General features: G+C 32.8%; 1 protein-coding gene across 5 annotated transcripts in view; it reads left to right on the top strand.

Moving 5' to 3' along the window:
• Positions 1-15,753, top strand: part of MKLN1 (muskelin 1) — a 312,347-nt gene that overhangs the window by 261,536 nt on the left and 35,058 nt on the right. For all 5 annotated transcript variants that reach the window (XR_012508085.1, XR_012508086.1, XM_074367050.1 and 2 more), the window contains 2 exons: positions 1,709-1,930; positions 4,737-4,866. Coding sequence is in view for 3 of the 5 variants with exons in the window: in XM_074367050.1 (XP_074223151.1) it covers positions 1,709-1,930; positions 4,737-4,866 (352 nt within the window). In the remaining 2 variants the exon portion in view is untranslated. The remainder of the gene's footprint in view (positions 1-1,708; positions 1,931-4,736; positions 4,867-15,753) is intronic.

Here is a 15,753-nt window from a genome sequence, read left to right as displayed (position 1 = left end):
TAAAAGGAAACCATAAACTGATGAACAGCATAAGGTTTCCTAGAGTGATTAAAACTTGCCATTTGATAATTGATCCTCATTGAAACTGCATATCTTACCCAGGGAAGAAACAAAGTGAAGAAATAAAATTGATTCTGTTTTGTGTCCTGTTTGTTCTAAAATGAGGGAAGAATCATCAAACTACTACAGTATCTTCCTTCTTTTTTGAATTGATTTGGTCTGGTATGCTGGGAAGAGCTACCAAGATAAAGATGTTTATACCTCATCCCTGATGATAAATGAGGATAGCCTTATCAAAATTAAACTTAAATATCCCCCAACAGAAAGAGAAACTCCCTTTGTAGCCATATGAAGTAGAACCATAGGGGTGGATAACAGATATTGGCCAAAGTTAGTATGAGTCTGTGAATTTATGAAAATGTAAATAGACTCACATTGTATGGGTCCCTCAGCAATGTATGGATTGCTTTTCATGATATAATCATGTAAGATTAAAGAGTAAAGTCATTTTTCTTTCAAGTACCAGGGATATGAAAACTTTGTCACTCGGTTTTTCAATCATATTTCCTAAGATTTCACCCTTAAGGAATTGTAGATTTTCATCTTAATTTTTGGAAGCCTGCCAGAAACCTGGGACATGGCAAGTGAGTGGAACTTTTTAGTGGTAGGTAAAGATTAGGAGATGCTAGAATCCTTTCTTTTTAATACTTAATATTAATTTTAAAATAAGCTTTATAATAACTTAAATAGTTTTTTATTAAAAACAATACAAAAGATAGATAAATAGAAGAAGTAATCTGATGGGAGGAGAGAATGGAACATTTAATGGCTAGTATTTGTGCTTTAGCAAAAAATAGTAGATGTTTTATGTACATGATTTATTCTTTAAATGTAAATGACACTTGTTTCAACATCTAATTACCAAAGTGGACTTAACATTTTCTTTGAAATAGATTTTGATTCTTATTTATTGTCTTGTGACAAATGGCTGTTTTCTCAGATATTTTTGTGAAAATAATCTCCGTGAGTTGAAAGAATGGAAGAATCAAGGTTGGCTTTTGAACTTGAATTGCATAATATACCTCAAAGAAAACTGAATTTATAGTATCATTTTAAAAGGGGGCAACATTCGTCATTCCATAAGTGAGGCTGTTGCAAATGTGTGTTTGTTTTACTATTTGGTAGCAGCATAATGTGAAGAATTTTGTAAAATAAATGCAAGGGGATGAATTTAGCTGCATCACTCTTCTTCACATATTGCTATCCTATCAGATGGTAGCAAGATGAATAGGATGCTTGCCTAGAATGGAAAGAAGAGAATTTTTTTTTTCATAAGGAGGGTATGATTACTGTTTACTCATAGAGTATGATCAGTATTCGCTCTAAGGTATAAATCAGCACCTAATGTATTATTGGTTGATTTGGTTAGAGTTATGCAGCTTAAACAAAGCATAAAGCTCCTTAACCTAACGTATTTTATTCTCACTAGGAAAAATGGAAACCTTAGATATCTATCCTGAATCTCTGACAGGTGGTGAACAGTATTTTAATAAGTACATATGAGTGCATAATCAGGGGTGGTGTTTAGTGTTATTAAGACAAATGGTCAGTTTTTTTTGAGAATCTAAAAATGCACATACTGGTTTCATTTTAGCACGTATGATAGGAACAATCTAAAACTATTCAATCTGTTGCCTTGTTCTAATAGATGTGTATGGACTCCGAAAAACATATGATCTACACCTTTGGTGGTAGAATTTTAACCTGTAATGGCAGCGTAGACGACAGCAGAGCCAGTGAACCACAATTCAGTGGGTTATTTGCTTTCAACTGTCAGTGCCAAACCTGGAAACTTCTTCGAGAAGACTCCTGTAATGCTGGGCCTGAGGACATCCAGTCTCGGATAGGACACTGCATGCTATTCCACTCAGTAAGAATATTGTACATTGAATTATGTTATTTTGTCATGGATCTCTCACTAGGAAAAGAAGTGGTGAAATCCAATTCTTCAGTAAGATCAGAATTTTTTGTTAGAGATTAATGATTAGTGTTGGCAATGATAGACAACAATAAAAACTACCTTTAGCAGTGAACTGTTTGCTAATTATAAGATTCTTCCTATCAACCTAGTAATTTTTAAGTAGTTATCACCTTAATACTAATCTAGGCACTTTCATGACTAACTTCACCGTTTATATAGATATTGTAGCTATTTCTCTTTCTTATACCTTTCTACTTACTGTTTTCTCTTAGTACCTGTAAGATCAATTTTCTTATCTGTTTTTATTTTCCCCTCTAGTACTCTCCATTAAGTGCAGAGAATTAAGAATTGACTTTATAGAACTAGAATTAAAATTTATCAGCAAAAACCAACATACAGATATTTCTTTAACCTTCTCAAATGTTTTAGTGAAAACTTGGGCTTCTTGCTGTGAACATAACTTTAAAAATCTATTGTGGATAATTTTTAACATATGCCAAAGTAGAAAGAAAAGTATAATAAGTTCCTACATACATATTTATCAGTTTCAACAGTTACCATTATTCCACTATTCGTTTTTCATGTCTCTAACCAATTTATATCTTATTTCTTTTTTTAATGTTTCTTTGATTTTTAAGTTTATTCTTTAATTTTATTGTGTTGGGGTATTTTGAAGCAAATTCCAGACATTATATCATTACACTTGTAAATACCATAGTGTATCACTAAAAGGTAAGGACTTTTTAAAAACATAATTACAGTACCATTATGATGCCCAAAATAAAGCAGTTTGTTTTCATTTTATGCTGCATTCATTTGTCTCTTGAAATACTGAAAAATATCTTTTTATAGTTGGTTTATACAAGCCAGAATCCAGAAAAGGTCTGTGTATTGCATTTGGTTGTTACTACTCTTAAATTTCTTTTAATCCATAACAGTACTCCCCTCTCCTATTTTTTGATCTCTGTATAGCACTGATTTGTTTTGGGTTTTTTTTTTTTAATTGAAGTACAATCAGTTACAATATGTCAGTTTCTGGTGTACTATATAATGTCCCAGTCATGCATATACATATATTCGTTTTCATATTCTTTTCCATTAAAGGTTATTACAAGATATTAACTGTAGTTCCCTGTAGCACTTATTTGTTAAAGACAGTTAATCATGTGTGCTCTAGGATTTCCTTTATTCTCAGTTCGGCTGATTTTATACTCGTAGTGTCATTTAACATGATCCTCTGTCCTCTATATTTCCTGTGAGCTGATACTTACATCCAGAGGCTTGATTTTGGATTTACTCTCCTTTTTTGGGAGGGCCAAAGAGGAGATGTAAGAATACTTTACAGATGTTCTGACTGCAAAATAGCAAGAGGCATTTAATATATGGTTGTCATGTTAAAATTGTTCCAGTGGGTTTAAGTGTTATCAGCCTGACTGATCAATTATAAACTTTCCTGTCAACTTTTAACCTAATGGCTTTAACAGCCTCTGAGAGTCATAGCTTAGATTTCAGTAGGGACTATAACTAATTAATTTGTTAACTAATTAGCTATCCTAATATGTAAAGCATATGGGATAATAATATAAATGTTTGATTCTTTTCCTCTATCACCTTTTCATACTAATAGGTTTAGGCTTCAAAGTTTACCAGTTAGTTTTTTTTTTTAAGTATTACTATGAACTCATGGATTTTTATATATTTGATTTTTTTAAGTATATATATTTTTTTATTGAAGTATAGTTAGTTTACAGTGTTGTGTCAATTTCTGGTGTACAGCACAATGCTTCAGTCATACATGAGTATACATAGATTCATTTTCATATTCTTTTTTGCCATAAGTTACCACAAGATGTTGAATATAGTTCCCTGTGCTATACAGTATAAATTTGTTTATCTGTTTTATATTATTTGATGTCTTTAATCTCAGTGCTATCATTTTTCTTTTTTATCCCCTGAAATTTAATACCTTTGATTTTGTTTTCATGTATCTTTTAAGATTAAAATCCTGCTTCCTAATGACGATATGATACTACTTGCTCTGACTTCCTGTAATAGTTTCAGAATAGCAAACCAAACCAAAAAAAAAAAAAAAAAATCACTGAATGCTGTTTAAGATTGCTTTCTGATTATTGTTTTGTTTAGGATATAGCCTGCTAAGGATGGGTAGACAAAAAACAAGAATTAAAATTAATAAAAATACCACCTCTCTGTGTGATCATGTCTTTCTGTGTGCTCATGTCTTGGTATACAGATAGGTTTATTTGTTTTACTTTTTTTTCAAATTTCAGACATTTTTTTTTCTTTTGAGTTAATTTTGTTTTCTAATTAAATAAAAACATACACATAGATCTAAAGGCAGAACCGTAAGTGAGTATACATTCAGAGAGATCTTGTTTTTATCCCTGGCTTCCTGCTCTGTTCCTTCCCATGTATGTAACTGTCTTTTACTAATTTCCTTTGTTTCTTTTTAAAGAAAGAAACAAACACAACACATCTTTCTTTTTCTCCTTTCTTACATAAAGGCAACAATTATTCTATGCCTTGCTTTTTCCTGTTTCAATAGGATATCCTTGCAATTACCTCTTGCAGTATGTAGAGGTTCCTCATTCCTCGTTACACCAGTGTAGTACTCCACTGCATGAAATCTCTCATAAAATTACTTTTGTAGAGATTTAAGTTTTAAAATGATCATTCTGAATTATTCATGGAAATGACTACTTTTTTTCTTCCTTGCCCTTTTTATCTTGTTTTTCAGAAAAATCGTTGCTTATACGTGTTTGGTGGCCAGCGATCGAAGACCTATTTGAATGATTTCTTTAGTTATGATGTGGACTCTGATCATGTAGACATAATATCAGATGGTACCAAGAAAGACTCTGGAATGGGTAAAGGCATTTAGTGATTCTTCTAACATGTCTTATTTACTTTAGGTAGAAGACTATAGTCCATTTTCTTTTCTTTCTAACCGTTCTACTTCCTTTTCCCATTTGTTTAATTGAAGTAATTCTGAGTAAGAGAGAGAAAACTCTACCAGCTAAATTTTTGAGTTCTATCCACTTAAAGATACTATATGAATTATTATTATTTCTTTGAGGAGAAAAGTAGTATGTGAATTTCAGAAGGAATTATTTACATGTGTGCTTGTTGGCGGTGGTTGTAAAAATGAATATCTTAAAAACTATATGACCTTGTATTTGCTGATCCTTTACACTTTCTGTTTTCACTATAGTGACTTATATATATTAGGCATGTGTAGTAGAGTATGTCTTTGAGTTTACAAGCTCAGCATCCAAGAAGTTATTCTCCTGATGATATGGTGACTAGTTTGTCTGAGATAATCCCAGTTTATGCATATTGCCCTGCCATAATTATTAATAGTGCCCCACTCACTCTCAAAAATGTCTTATTTTGGGTGATAATTTACATAGTTACTCTATATAGTAGTCTCTTTGCCTGTGATTAGTATACACAGAAGAATGGTATTTGTTTTAAGGCCCAGTGTTTTAAAATACCTAATTTGAGCAGTAAAGTCAGAAATCAGATCAGCTTGCTTTTCCTTTTAGCTATAATGTAAAAAAAAAAAAAAGTATGCATACACATATGTATGTTCTTTAAAACTTTTTTTTATTGAGTTATAGTCATTTTATAATTTTGTGTCAAATTCCAGTGTAGAGCACAATTTTTCAGTTATACATGAACATACATATATTCATTGTGACATTTTTTTTTTCTGTGAGCTACCACAAGATCTTGTATATATTTCCCTGTGCTATGCAGTATAATCTTGTTTATCTATTCTGTGTATGCCTGTCAATATCTACAAATTTTGAACTCCCAGTCTATCCCTTACCACCACCTCCCCCCTTTGGCAACCACAAGTTTGTATTCTATGTCTATAAGTCTGTTTCTGTTTTGTATTTATGTTCTTTTTTATAAGATTCCACATATGAGCGATCTCATATGTTATTTTTCTTTCTCTTTCTGGCTTGCTTCACTTAGAATGACATTCTCCAGGAACACCCATGTTGCTGCAAATGGCATTATGTTGTCGGTCTTTATGGCTGAATAGTATTCCATTGTATAAATATACCACATCTTCTTTATCCAGTCATCTGTTGTTGGACATTTAGGCTGTTTCCATGTCTTGGCTATTGTAAATAGTGCTGCTATGAACATTGGGGTGCAGGTGTCTTTTTGAAGTAGGGTTCCTTCTGGATATATGCCCAGGAGCGGGATTCCTGGGTCATATGGTAAGTCTATTCCTAGTCTTTTGAGGAATCTCCATCCTGTTTTCCACAGTGGCTGCACCAAACTGCATTCCCACCAGCAGTGTAGGAGGGTTCCCTTTTCTTCACAGCCTCTCCAGCATTTGTCATTTGTGGACTTTTGAATGATCATATATATGTTTTTTAATTGTTGTTTATATTTAGGAGGTTTTTTCTTTTTAAACAAAAGATAGCACCACAGTAAAAAAAAGTACATGTGAAGTAGTTTGACCCTCAGGATCCTTCTCTCATACTTCCTACTAGGCAGAGGCCAGAGCTTTATTTTCTGGGGAAGTGAAATGATAGAGGCTCTGTAGAGGCAGAGGGAACAGGGTAGAAAACAGGAGAATTAAGTCTATATACTGAATAGTGGAACTTCTAACCATTTCCCTGCTCCCATGACGTTAGGCATATGTCTCCTGGCAAAAGGTTAGAATCACATTCTCTGGTGGAAATGTGTGGCCCTAGAGAAAAGATTTCCAGATACTGTTGTTTGGGAATATCCCCCACAAAAGTAAAATGTCTAATCTTACTGCCTAGTCCCCAATACAGTGGCTACTTTCTTGGCCCAATCCCCCAACAGTGGTACCCACTGTACACATAGGGTTTTAAATTAAATTTTATTTCTTCACTCTTAGTGAACTATCAGTTCTTCTGTATTAGGACCTTCACCGTGAAAGAGAGAGACCAAAAAAAAAAAACAACAACAAAAAAAAAACTTGAAGACAGAAATCTGGATTAGTGCACTGAATGCAAGTAAATGAAAATAATGATCAAGATCACTTTTGTTATAGAAAAGGATACTGCATACATAAAACAATAATAGGATGTAGTAAGAGATAAGAGACTAAGAAAGTTTTTGGAAAATAAATTTTGTTAGAATAAAAAGTAGAAGAGTTATAAGACACCTCCTGAAAAGTAGACAAAGAGAGATGGGAAAGTGGAGAAAATAAGGATCTTAGAAAATCAGCTCAGGAGATCCCATGCTGAACCAATAAGAGTTTCTCCAGCTATAGAGAACAAGGAAAACGGAGAACACTAGATTATAAAACAAAGAATTAACAGAAAAGTCCCAAACTGAGAAGTATTGGTCTTCACATTGTAAATGACTCTCTTTGGTAATCCATACATTGAATTTAGAAAAAAACAAAAACCCTCTCAATCTGAAGGCACATCATTGTTCATTGTGGAATTTCACCTATCAGGCATAAAAGGAATATTTTTTAAAATTGCCAGTGTAAAATGAGGTCACATTCAAAGTGACAGGTCTTAGAATGATACAGAAATTCTAAGCAACTTTGAAAACTATAAAGGGAATCAAGGTCTTAAAAATTCTGAGGGAAAATTATCATCAACCTGAAATTTATTCCTAACCAAAACATCAAGGAAACAAGAGGGAAACAATTCTATTTTCAGAATGTATTGTGTTTATCAATGGTATGTGTTTGTCTGCAAGTAATAGAAAACCCAGAGAAGAATGACTTAAATAGGGAAACTTTCTCTCACAGCACGAGAAATCCAGATGTAGATAATCTGGGACTGATGTAGTGACTCAAATATCATGAAGGCCCTCAGGTTCTTTTTAATTTTTGTTTTTCTATTTTTAACTGGTTGTAGCCTCATGGTGGCAAGTTGGCTGGAGCATCTGAAACTCTATGCCTTCATTCCAGATAGGAAAAAAAGAAGGAGAATAAAATGTACCCAGAAAGCTCCCTACTTATATTTCATTGAGTAGGACTATGAAACCTGGCTTCAAGAGAGTCTGAGAAAAGCAAGCATTTAGCTTTTCCAGCATTTATCTAGTACACAGGGGAAGTGGCTTGGAAATGGCTGTTGGATCATGCATTCAACAGTATGTGCCACAGAAGATTTAAAAAATGATAGATCTTTTAAGGACTATATTTTAGGAAATTAGTACATCATATATGCTGACAAAAGGGAGTAAAAGCAGTTAGAAAGAAAACATGCTGAGAAAAAGAGGATCCTGCAATAGTTATATTTGAACATTTGGAATAAAAATGTTGATTAGTAAATAACGTCTGTTGTAAAAGATTAAGGATAGGAACATAATAGGAAAAAAATTTTTTTAGGAAAGGAGACATCATCATAGTATTTTTCTTGGCTCTACAGTAAGCAGTATTTCCCTAATCATAATACAAAAACTACAATCAATTTAACTAAAAACTGGGTTAAAATTTAGTGGGAGGATAGTGTCAATGTAGTAAAATTCTTCATCTACTATAGCAAGAAGTAGCAGCTTAAGCACATTATGTAAAAATATGGAAGGGAATATCAGAAGAAATGACTAATAACATTACTTATCCTATCTAAAGTTGTCTTATTTGTTTACTCATTTATTTTCTACTGCCATATGATTTAATCTGTGGCTTCCTCTAGCTTTTAAGATTTAGTCTAATTTCCCATTAAAATAACTAGGAAGAGGGCAGTAATAATTCCCTACAATCCTAACACAGCTCTGCCTGGAAAAGTTAGTGAAGATAGTAATTGGTTTGACAAGTATGTGTTGAGAACTACTACATGCTGGCTCAGTGCTAGACTAGGGATACAGTGGAACCAGATGATCGTGGTCTCTCAACGTGTTTATAATCTGGCTAGTAGGTGACACTCAGTTGGATTATAGTAGCTACTCTTTATTTGGACCCTACTATATGCCAGTCATTAAGCATGGAGCTTTATAAATAGCTCTGGTTGGTGGTATTATTACCTAGAAAAATTGAACTCAGTGAAGTATTATATTCAGTAATACACAACTAGATAATGACAGAGCTGGAATTTAGAAGTTTTAGTGCAAAGAAGGCATTTTTTCCCACCATACTACTTCCCAAGATTAAAAGGAAAAAGTGGCAGAGTGATAGTGGTAAAGATTTAGCAAAAAGTTCATGATAGTAATAACTTTAATGACTATCACTTGAAAGTTTTAAAAAATGAGTTGTTATGATTTAGTAATTTGTAAAATTGGTCAGTATAATGTTTCATTCATGGTTATGACTAGCTTTAGAGCCAGCAAAGTATAATAATTGTTCTTTTTGTTCAGTTTTGTTTTGATTATGGTAGTAGTAATATGCTCATTGTAGAGAATTTGGAAAATATAGAAACATGCAAAAAAGAATATATATCAAACCATCCAAATACAATCTATTAACATTTTGATATATATATTTCCTTCTAATCTTTTTAAAATTATTTATTTTCTAAAATTTAGCATAATTTTATATTCTGCTGTTTTTTAACTTACACAAAATTGTAGTTTTTCTTTTTATCATTATGGTTTTATTACCAAGGACTAGAGGTATTAATAGAAAAGACAACTGAATTCATTCCTTAATCACTGCTATAATCAACTTTTATAAAATTAGAATCAGTAATTTTACTATGGGTTCTTTAATTTTTAATTGATTTATGGTGAATTATCCCACAGCACAAATAAGTTCATTGATAATTTATTGATCAGCTACTACTATCTAAATTTGACCTTCTCCCTTCCTTTCTCCCAACATATTTCAGTGCCTTCTGTATGCCAATTAAGTTTAGTTCTATAGCTGTGGGCCTAGGGGATAAGATTCCTGCTCCCAGAGGACTCATTCTAGTGAAGAGAGACCTACAGTTGTCTCCTAAGTACTGTGAAGAAAAAAAATGAGTAACATAGGAGGTCCCGTTTAGATAGAGTAGGTTGGGAAACTGGCTCTGAGGAGGTAAACTTCAAGATGAGAAGTAAAGAGTTAGGAAAGAACCATGTGGAGAACTGAGAGAGAGACATGTACAAAGATTTCAAAGCAGGAAAGAATCTAGTGTGTTCCAGAAACAGAAGGGACTGGTGCAGACTGAGGATGGGGAAAGTTGGTGTGAAATGAGGTTAGAGAAATAGTTGAGAATCTGATTATTCATTCAGTGCCTTGTACAAATGGAGGAAATTTGGATTTTTTTTCCCTAAATAGGAAGTTATTGAAAGATTTAATGCCAGGGTCGTAATCTGATTAAAGTTTTGTCTAAATGTGCATTTTCCAAGTGGTTAATTTTGACTATATGCCTGTAAGTTGCATTGTCCAAAGGCTGTATGTGCATCAGGTGCTTCAACTGAGGATTTTTTATGCCAGAGTTGAGAATCTGGTTAGAACTACTTGGAAATTTTTCTTGCCTAAAACTGTTGCTGTTATTACTTGAAATTGTGAAATTCTCAGTAGCTCTATTGGCATATTAGAGTGAAGCTGAAATACTTTCATTTTTCTATTTTTCTTATTTTTTTCCATCTCCCTCACTCCCTCCTTCACTTCTGTCACTTCCTCCTGCTCCTCATTTCTCTCTCTTCTTTCCCATCCCCCCCTTTTCTTCTTTTGTACTCCCCTCCTTAAGTCCCCTTTTCAGTTTCTGTCTATCTTCCTTGCCCAGCCCCTGCCCCTACCCCAGGGGTTTCTGATAAGTGGTGAGGATTGAGACCCACTGTTCTGGTTCTTCAGACCCTAACCTTAGTTCCCTGGGCAAGTTACCTAATGTCTTCAGCTTTAGTTTGCACGTGTTTAAGTGATCCAAATTATACTTTAAGGAAAATAGTATTCCTACTCATGGCTACTCTAGGAGTAGAAATGGATTGACTCTCTGGGCTGGTATTGTCGGATACCTCAGTTTTCACAAGAGTATGTCAATACTACCTACAGGTTCACTGATCTATTCAGTAATCAAATCAAGTCAGTTTTACCTGTCTTTTCTCTCTTCCCATTGCTACTTCACTAGTTTGGGCTGTCAATACCTGTTTGGCCTTGTTTCTAGTCTTCTTCCTGGGTATCCCATCCCTCCCCCAACCCATTCTTCACACTTCAAGCAGAATGCAGCTGTTCTGTGTTACCAGTTAAGTGCAGAACCGTACACTTTAACATTTATTCAAAAGATTTTTTATTGGTAACTACTAGGTGCTAGAAAATGATCTAAGGACTAGAGATACAACTGTGAATAAGGGCTCTATCTTCATGAAGCTTATAGTTGCACATAGGGAGGAAAAAGTAGTAGATTGACAACCTTATCTTTTAATTAGTACTAATAAGATAAGAAAATATCTTTAAAAAAATCTTTTTTAAACCCTGATTTTTCTTCCTTGCTTAAAATCTTTTTACTGTTTCTCTTTGCCCTCACAATTAAATCTAAAATTCATCCTGACTCACAGATTCCTTTATGATATGCTTCAGCATCGTTAGTTCTCCATTCTTGGTATCCACCAATTCTTTGTTTCATGACCACCAAATATTAACTCTTCATTGATAGTATACTTTTTCTTGCCTTTGGAGTTTTGCCCATATTCTTCTCCCTACGTGAATCACTCTTTCCTCCCACCTCCAAAATGTAGTGTACTTGGGCTCATCATTCAGATCTTGGCTTATAGATCATTGTCTCCTGAAATTCTTTAATTCCTCAAACCCAGGTTAGGAATTAGAGCATATGGTTCTATCTTTAATTGTTAACACAATTCTAGGTATTCACCTGGCAGTATAATCTTGACTTTGCTTTTCAAAACCTGTAAAAGCTCAGACTTTATTTAGGATTTCTTAAAGAGCATTCAGTCTTTTCAGTATCCTAGATCTCCTAAAAATTTCCCCACTGGATTAAGTTAGTCCAATCAGAAAACCTCATGTTGGAACTATGGTATATGTATTATCCTCCTGTAGAATTACTTTTACTTGATTTTTTTAAAGTCCATTTAAATTTTATCTTACTAGATTGTTAATTATTTTGTAAGCCATTAAAAATCCTTTGAAGGACAAAACAGTACTATTTAAATTTCTAAATTATTAAATATTCTTAGAAAGCACCAATTTTATTACATTACATGGATGCTCTGTAGCTCATTTAAACATTCTATTTATTAACTGTTCTTCAAAAGCTGTTTTATTATGGTTAATTACTGTAATTGAAGATGGACTTAATATATAATTACTATGTTTATCTGTGATTCAGTAATGTGGGTTATTTGATTAAAACTGCTTTTATGTGAGTTTCAAATTGGATTGTTTGAAATCATAGAAGAAATTTGTGTGAACTAGTGAGATCACTAATTAGAGATGGTATATCTAATTGTAAAATTGCTGCTTCTTGTAAATTTTTATTGTGTCAGATACTATAAAATCTTAAATGGTTACTATTTATAGTTACTTAAATAAATTACTCAGATTTAACATTTTAAGATCTAAAGAAACATTAGTTCTTATTTCTTAACTACAGTATAACAGTTTTATGTCTCCCTCAGAAGGAAATTATAATTTAAATCAGTGAATTGGCAGCTGTTGAGGAAGAAGGGATTTATTAGTATTGTGTCTAACACATACATAATTACATCCAAATTCAGCACATCTAAAATTTGGGGGTTTTTTCTGAGTAACTTTTGGAAGTAAGTCTGTGAACACAAGGAGCTTAGCAGACTCCCCATATGTAAACTCTGAATTTAACACTAATTGAAAATTATGTTTAGAAGTCCTGTCACACCAGCAGAACTTACAGTTTACCATAGAAATTCAGTTTATTATAATGGAATTACTTTCTCATATCTGTATTATTCAAGGTAACAAACACATATTGTGTCTTCACCATTTGCCAGGTACGAAGTTGGGCCTTGATGACACAGAGCTCTCACAACCTAATCCCTCTTCTGTAGTAGAAGTGTGTATACTTGTTTTGTTCCTTAAATTCTATCAACTGTATTTTCCCACATCTGCCACTGTTTATTCCCTTCTGTTCTAACCATAGTGGCAGATTGGTATAATTGAAAGAATAGTGAATTCAGAATCAACAGCTCTGTTCATCAGGGTCTGCCACTTATCCTTCTGTAACTTTGCCAGAATTATATAACTTCTCTGGACTTGACTATCCACCTGAAAATGAGGGGATTTGACCAGTTGATCTTTGAACTAATGAATGTTATTTAATTTGACCAGATGATTTTAAGGCTTCATCTAGCTCCAGAATTTTGACGGTTAAATTTCATTCCTTTCTGCTTTTATCAGGCTGTGAAAATAACAAATATGAGCTGTATTAGTTATGTCTGCAAGATCTGGTGTGTCTGTAAACATAATTTCATGAAAATCTTAAAAGCAAAATCTTACTGATTTTCATTTCAACCCTGGGAATGTGCTTATTGTGCTTACTGATACTGTTTGTTTTTTTAATCAAGTATGTATGTGTGTGTGATGAGTCCTTATGTTTTTGACCCTTTTAGACTTTTACCAATTAACTAAATAAGGCCAATTCAGCAGTATAGAGAACATTCTGAAGCTAATGATTTCCTATCATTAAAATAGATTAGCTACTGAGCTAGGAAATGGTACTGCTTATTTTCAATGTAACTAGGATTCATTGCTTTCTATTTAGCATTTTATATTTGGTATACTATTATTCAGATAAAATTGGATTATGTACTTCTTTTTCTTCTCAACATTACTGGTAATAGTAACTTTCTATAACTTCCCCCTTTTACCTTTGGAGGAGTGTTTTTGCTGGTTAAAAACTTATAAAAGTATTTCATATTTTTAATATAAAATTTAGGTCATTTGATAGTAAATGTAAATTAAAAGTTCACCTGTAAAAACAAGCATTCAAGAACACTAAAGGCTGTTTTGAAAATGAAAGGTAATGAAATAATATTAATACTACCAGATATTTATAAAGCTGCAGTTCTGTACAGATTAAAGGGATGGAATAGAACAGATAGTGTAGAATATCCCCAAGTACATGTGAGAATTTAGTATATGGTAAAGTGGCACTTCCAATCAGAGAAGCAAAATAGATTATGTGATAAATGACACTGAAATGTTACCTAAGACTTGGCAATAAGCAAAAAGTAAAATCTGGGACTCTGATGTCTGTATATCACAAAAAATTCTAAGTAGACTCAGGTTTTATACTTAAGAAATAAAAATACATGTCTAATTGTTCTTAATAATTTAGAATTGGAAGACCTTTCCAAACATGGTGCAAAACCCAGAAGTTATAAAGGAAAAGATTTAGTTTGATTTCTTTGCAAATTAAAAAATTACTTATGGAAAAATACTTAAATAATAAATGACAAACTAGCAACTAAGACAAAGGTTAATATCCTACTGTATAAACAAAAGACTAAAAATCACTAAAAGAGGAATGATTGTTTAGTAGAAAAATGACAAGCAATATGAATAGATAGTTCAAAGAAAATAAACAATTCAAAAAGCTGATAAATTTACTTCTGTATAGATGTTCAGCTTCATTCATAATTTTTAAAATATAAAGTAAAAGATCATTCACTGAATGTTGATATCTATTAAAGTATTAAATACATATACTCTTTGACCAAGCATTTTTTTCCCAGGAATTTATCCTACTCACACAGTTGTGCAGATGCATAAAAATAAGCTGTACAGAGATACTTATTGCAGTATTGTTTGCAAGAGTTCAGAAATCTGGAAACAACTTTAATTATCCACCAGTAGGTAACTGGTTAAATAAATTATGGTTGATCTATTCAGTGATACTAATTCTTTGTAACTTAATACAACTGAGATAGATCAATAAATACTATATTATTGAGTGTCAAAACCTAGTTGGAATTTTACAAAAAGTAAATAATGAGTAGTAGAAATCTGGGTTCAGTTAAAGTGATAGAAGTTCTAAAATAATTCTAAAATTTATATGGAACCACAAAAGACCCAGAATTGCCAAAGCAATCCTGAGAAAAAAAAACAAAGCTGGAAGAACAACTCTTCTAGACTTCAGTCTGTACTACAAAGCTGCATTAATCAAAACAGCATGGTATTTTCAGAAAAACAAACACACAGTTAAATGGAACAGAGCCCAGAAGTAAACCCACACACCTATGGTCAATTAAGGCAAAAGAAATAAAAGCAAAAATAAACAAAAATATGACCTAATCAAATGTAAAAGCTTTTACACAACAAAGGAAACCATCAACAAAACAAAAAGACAACCTACAGAATGGGAAAAAATATTTACAAATGATGCAACTGACAAGGGATTGATATTCAAAATATACAAACAACTCATACAACTCAATATCAAAAAAATAATAAAACCAATTAAAAAATGAGTAGACCTAAATAGACATTTTTCCAAAGAAGATTTCAGATGGCTAACAAGCACATGAAAAGATGCTCAACATTGCTAATTATTAGAGAAATGTAAATCACAATGAGATATCACTTCTCACCTGTCAGAATGGCTATCATCAAAAAGTCTACAAATAACAAATGTTGGAGAGGATTTAGAGAAAAGAGAACCCTCGTATACTGTTGGTGGGAATGTAGATTGGTGCAGCCACCCATCCATGTAAGCTAGTATGGAGGTTCCTTAAAAAACTAAAAACAGAACTATCATATGGTCCAGCATTTCCACTCCTGGGTATATGTCTGGAAAAAACAAAGCTTCAATTCAAAAAGATACATGCACCCCAATGTTCATAGCAGCACTATTTACAATAGCCAAGACATAGAAGCAACCCAAGTGCTCATCAACAGA

The sequence above is a fragment of the Camelus bactrianus genome, chromosome 7, assembly GCF_048773025.1.
Source record: "Camelus bactrianus isolate YW-2024 breed Bactrian camel chromosome 7, ASM4877302v1, whole genome shotgun sequence".
Lineage (NCBI taxonomy): Eukaryota > Metazoa > Chordata > Mammalia > Artiodactyla > Camelidae > Camelus > Camelus bactrianus.
This window is presented reverse-complemented; position numbering and strand designations above follow the sequence as displayed.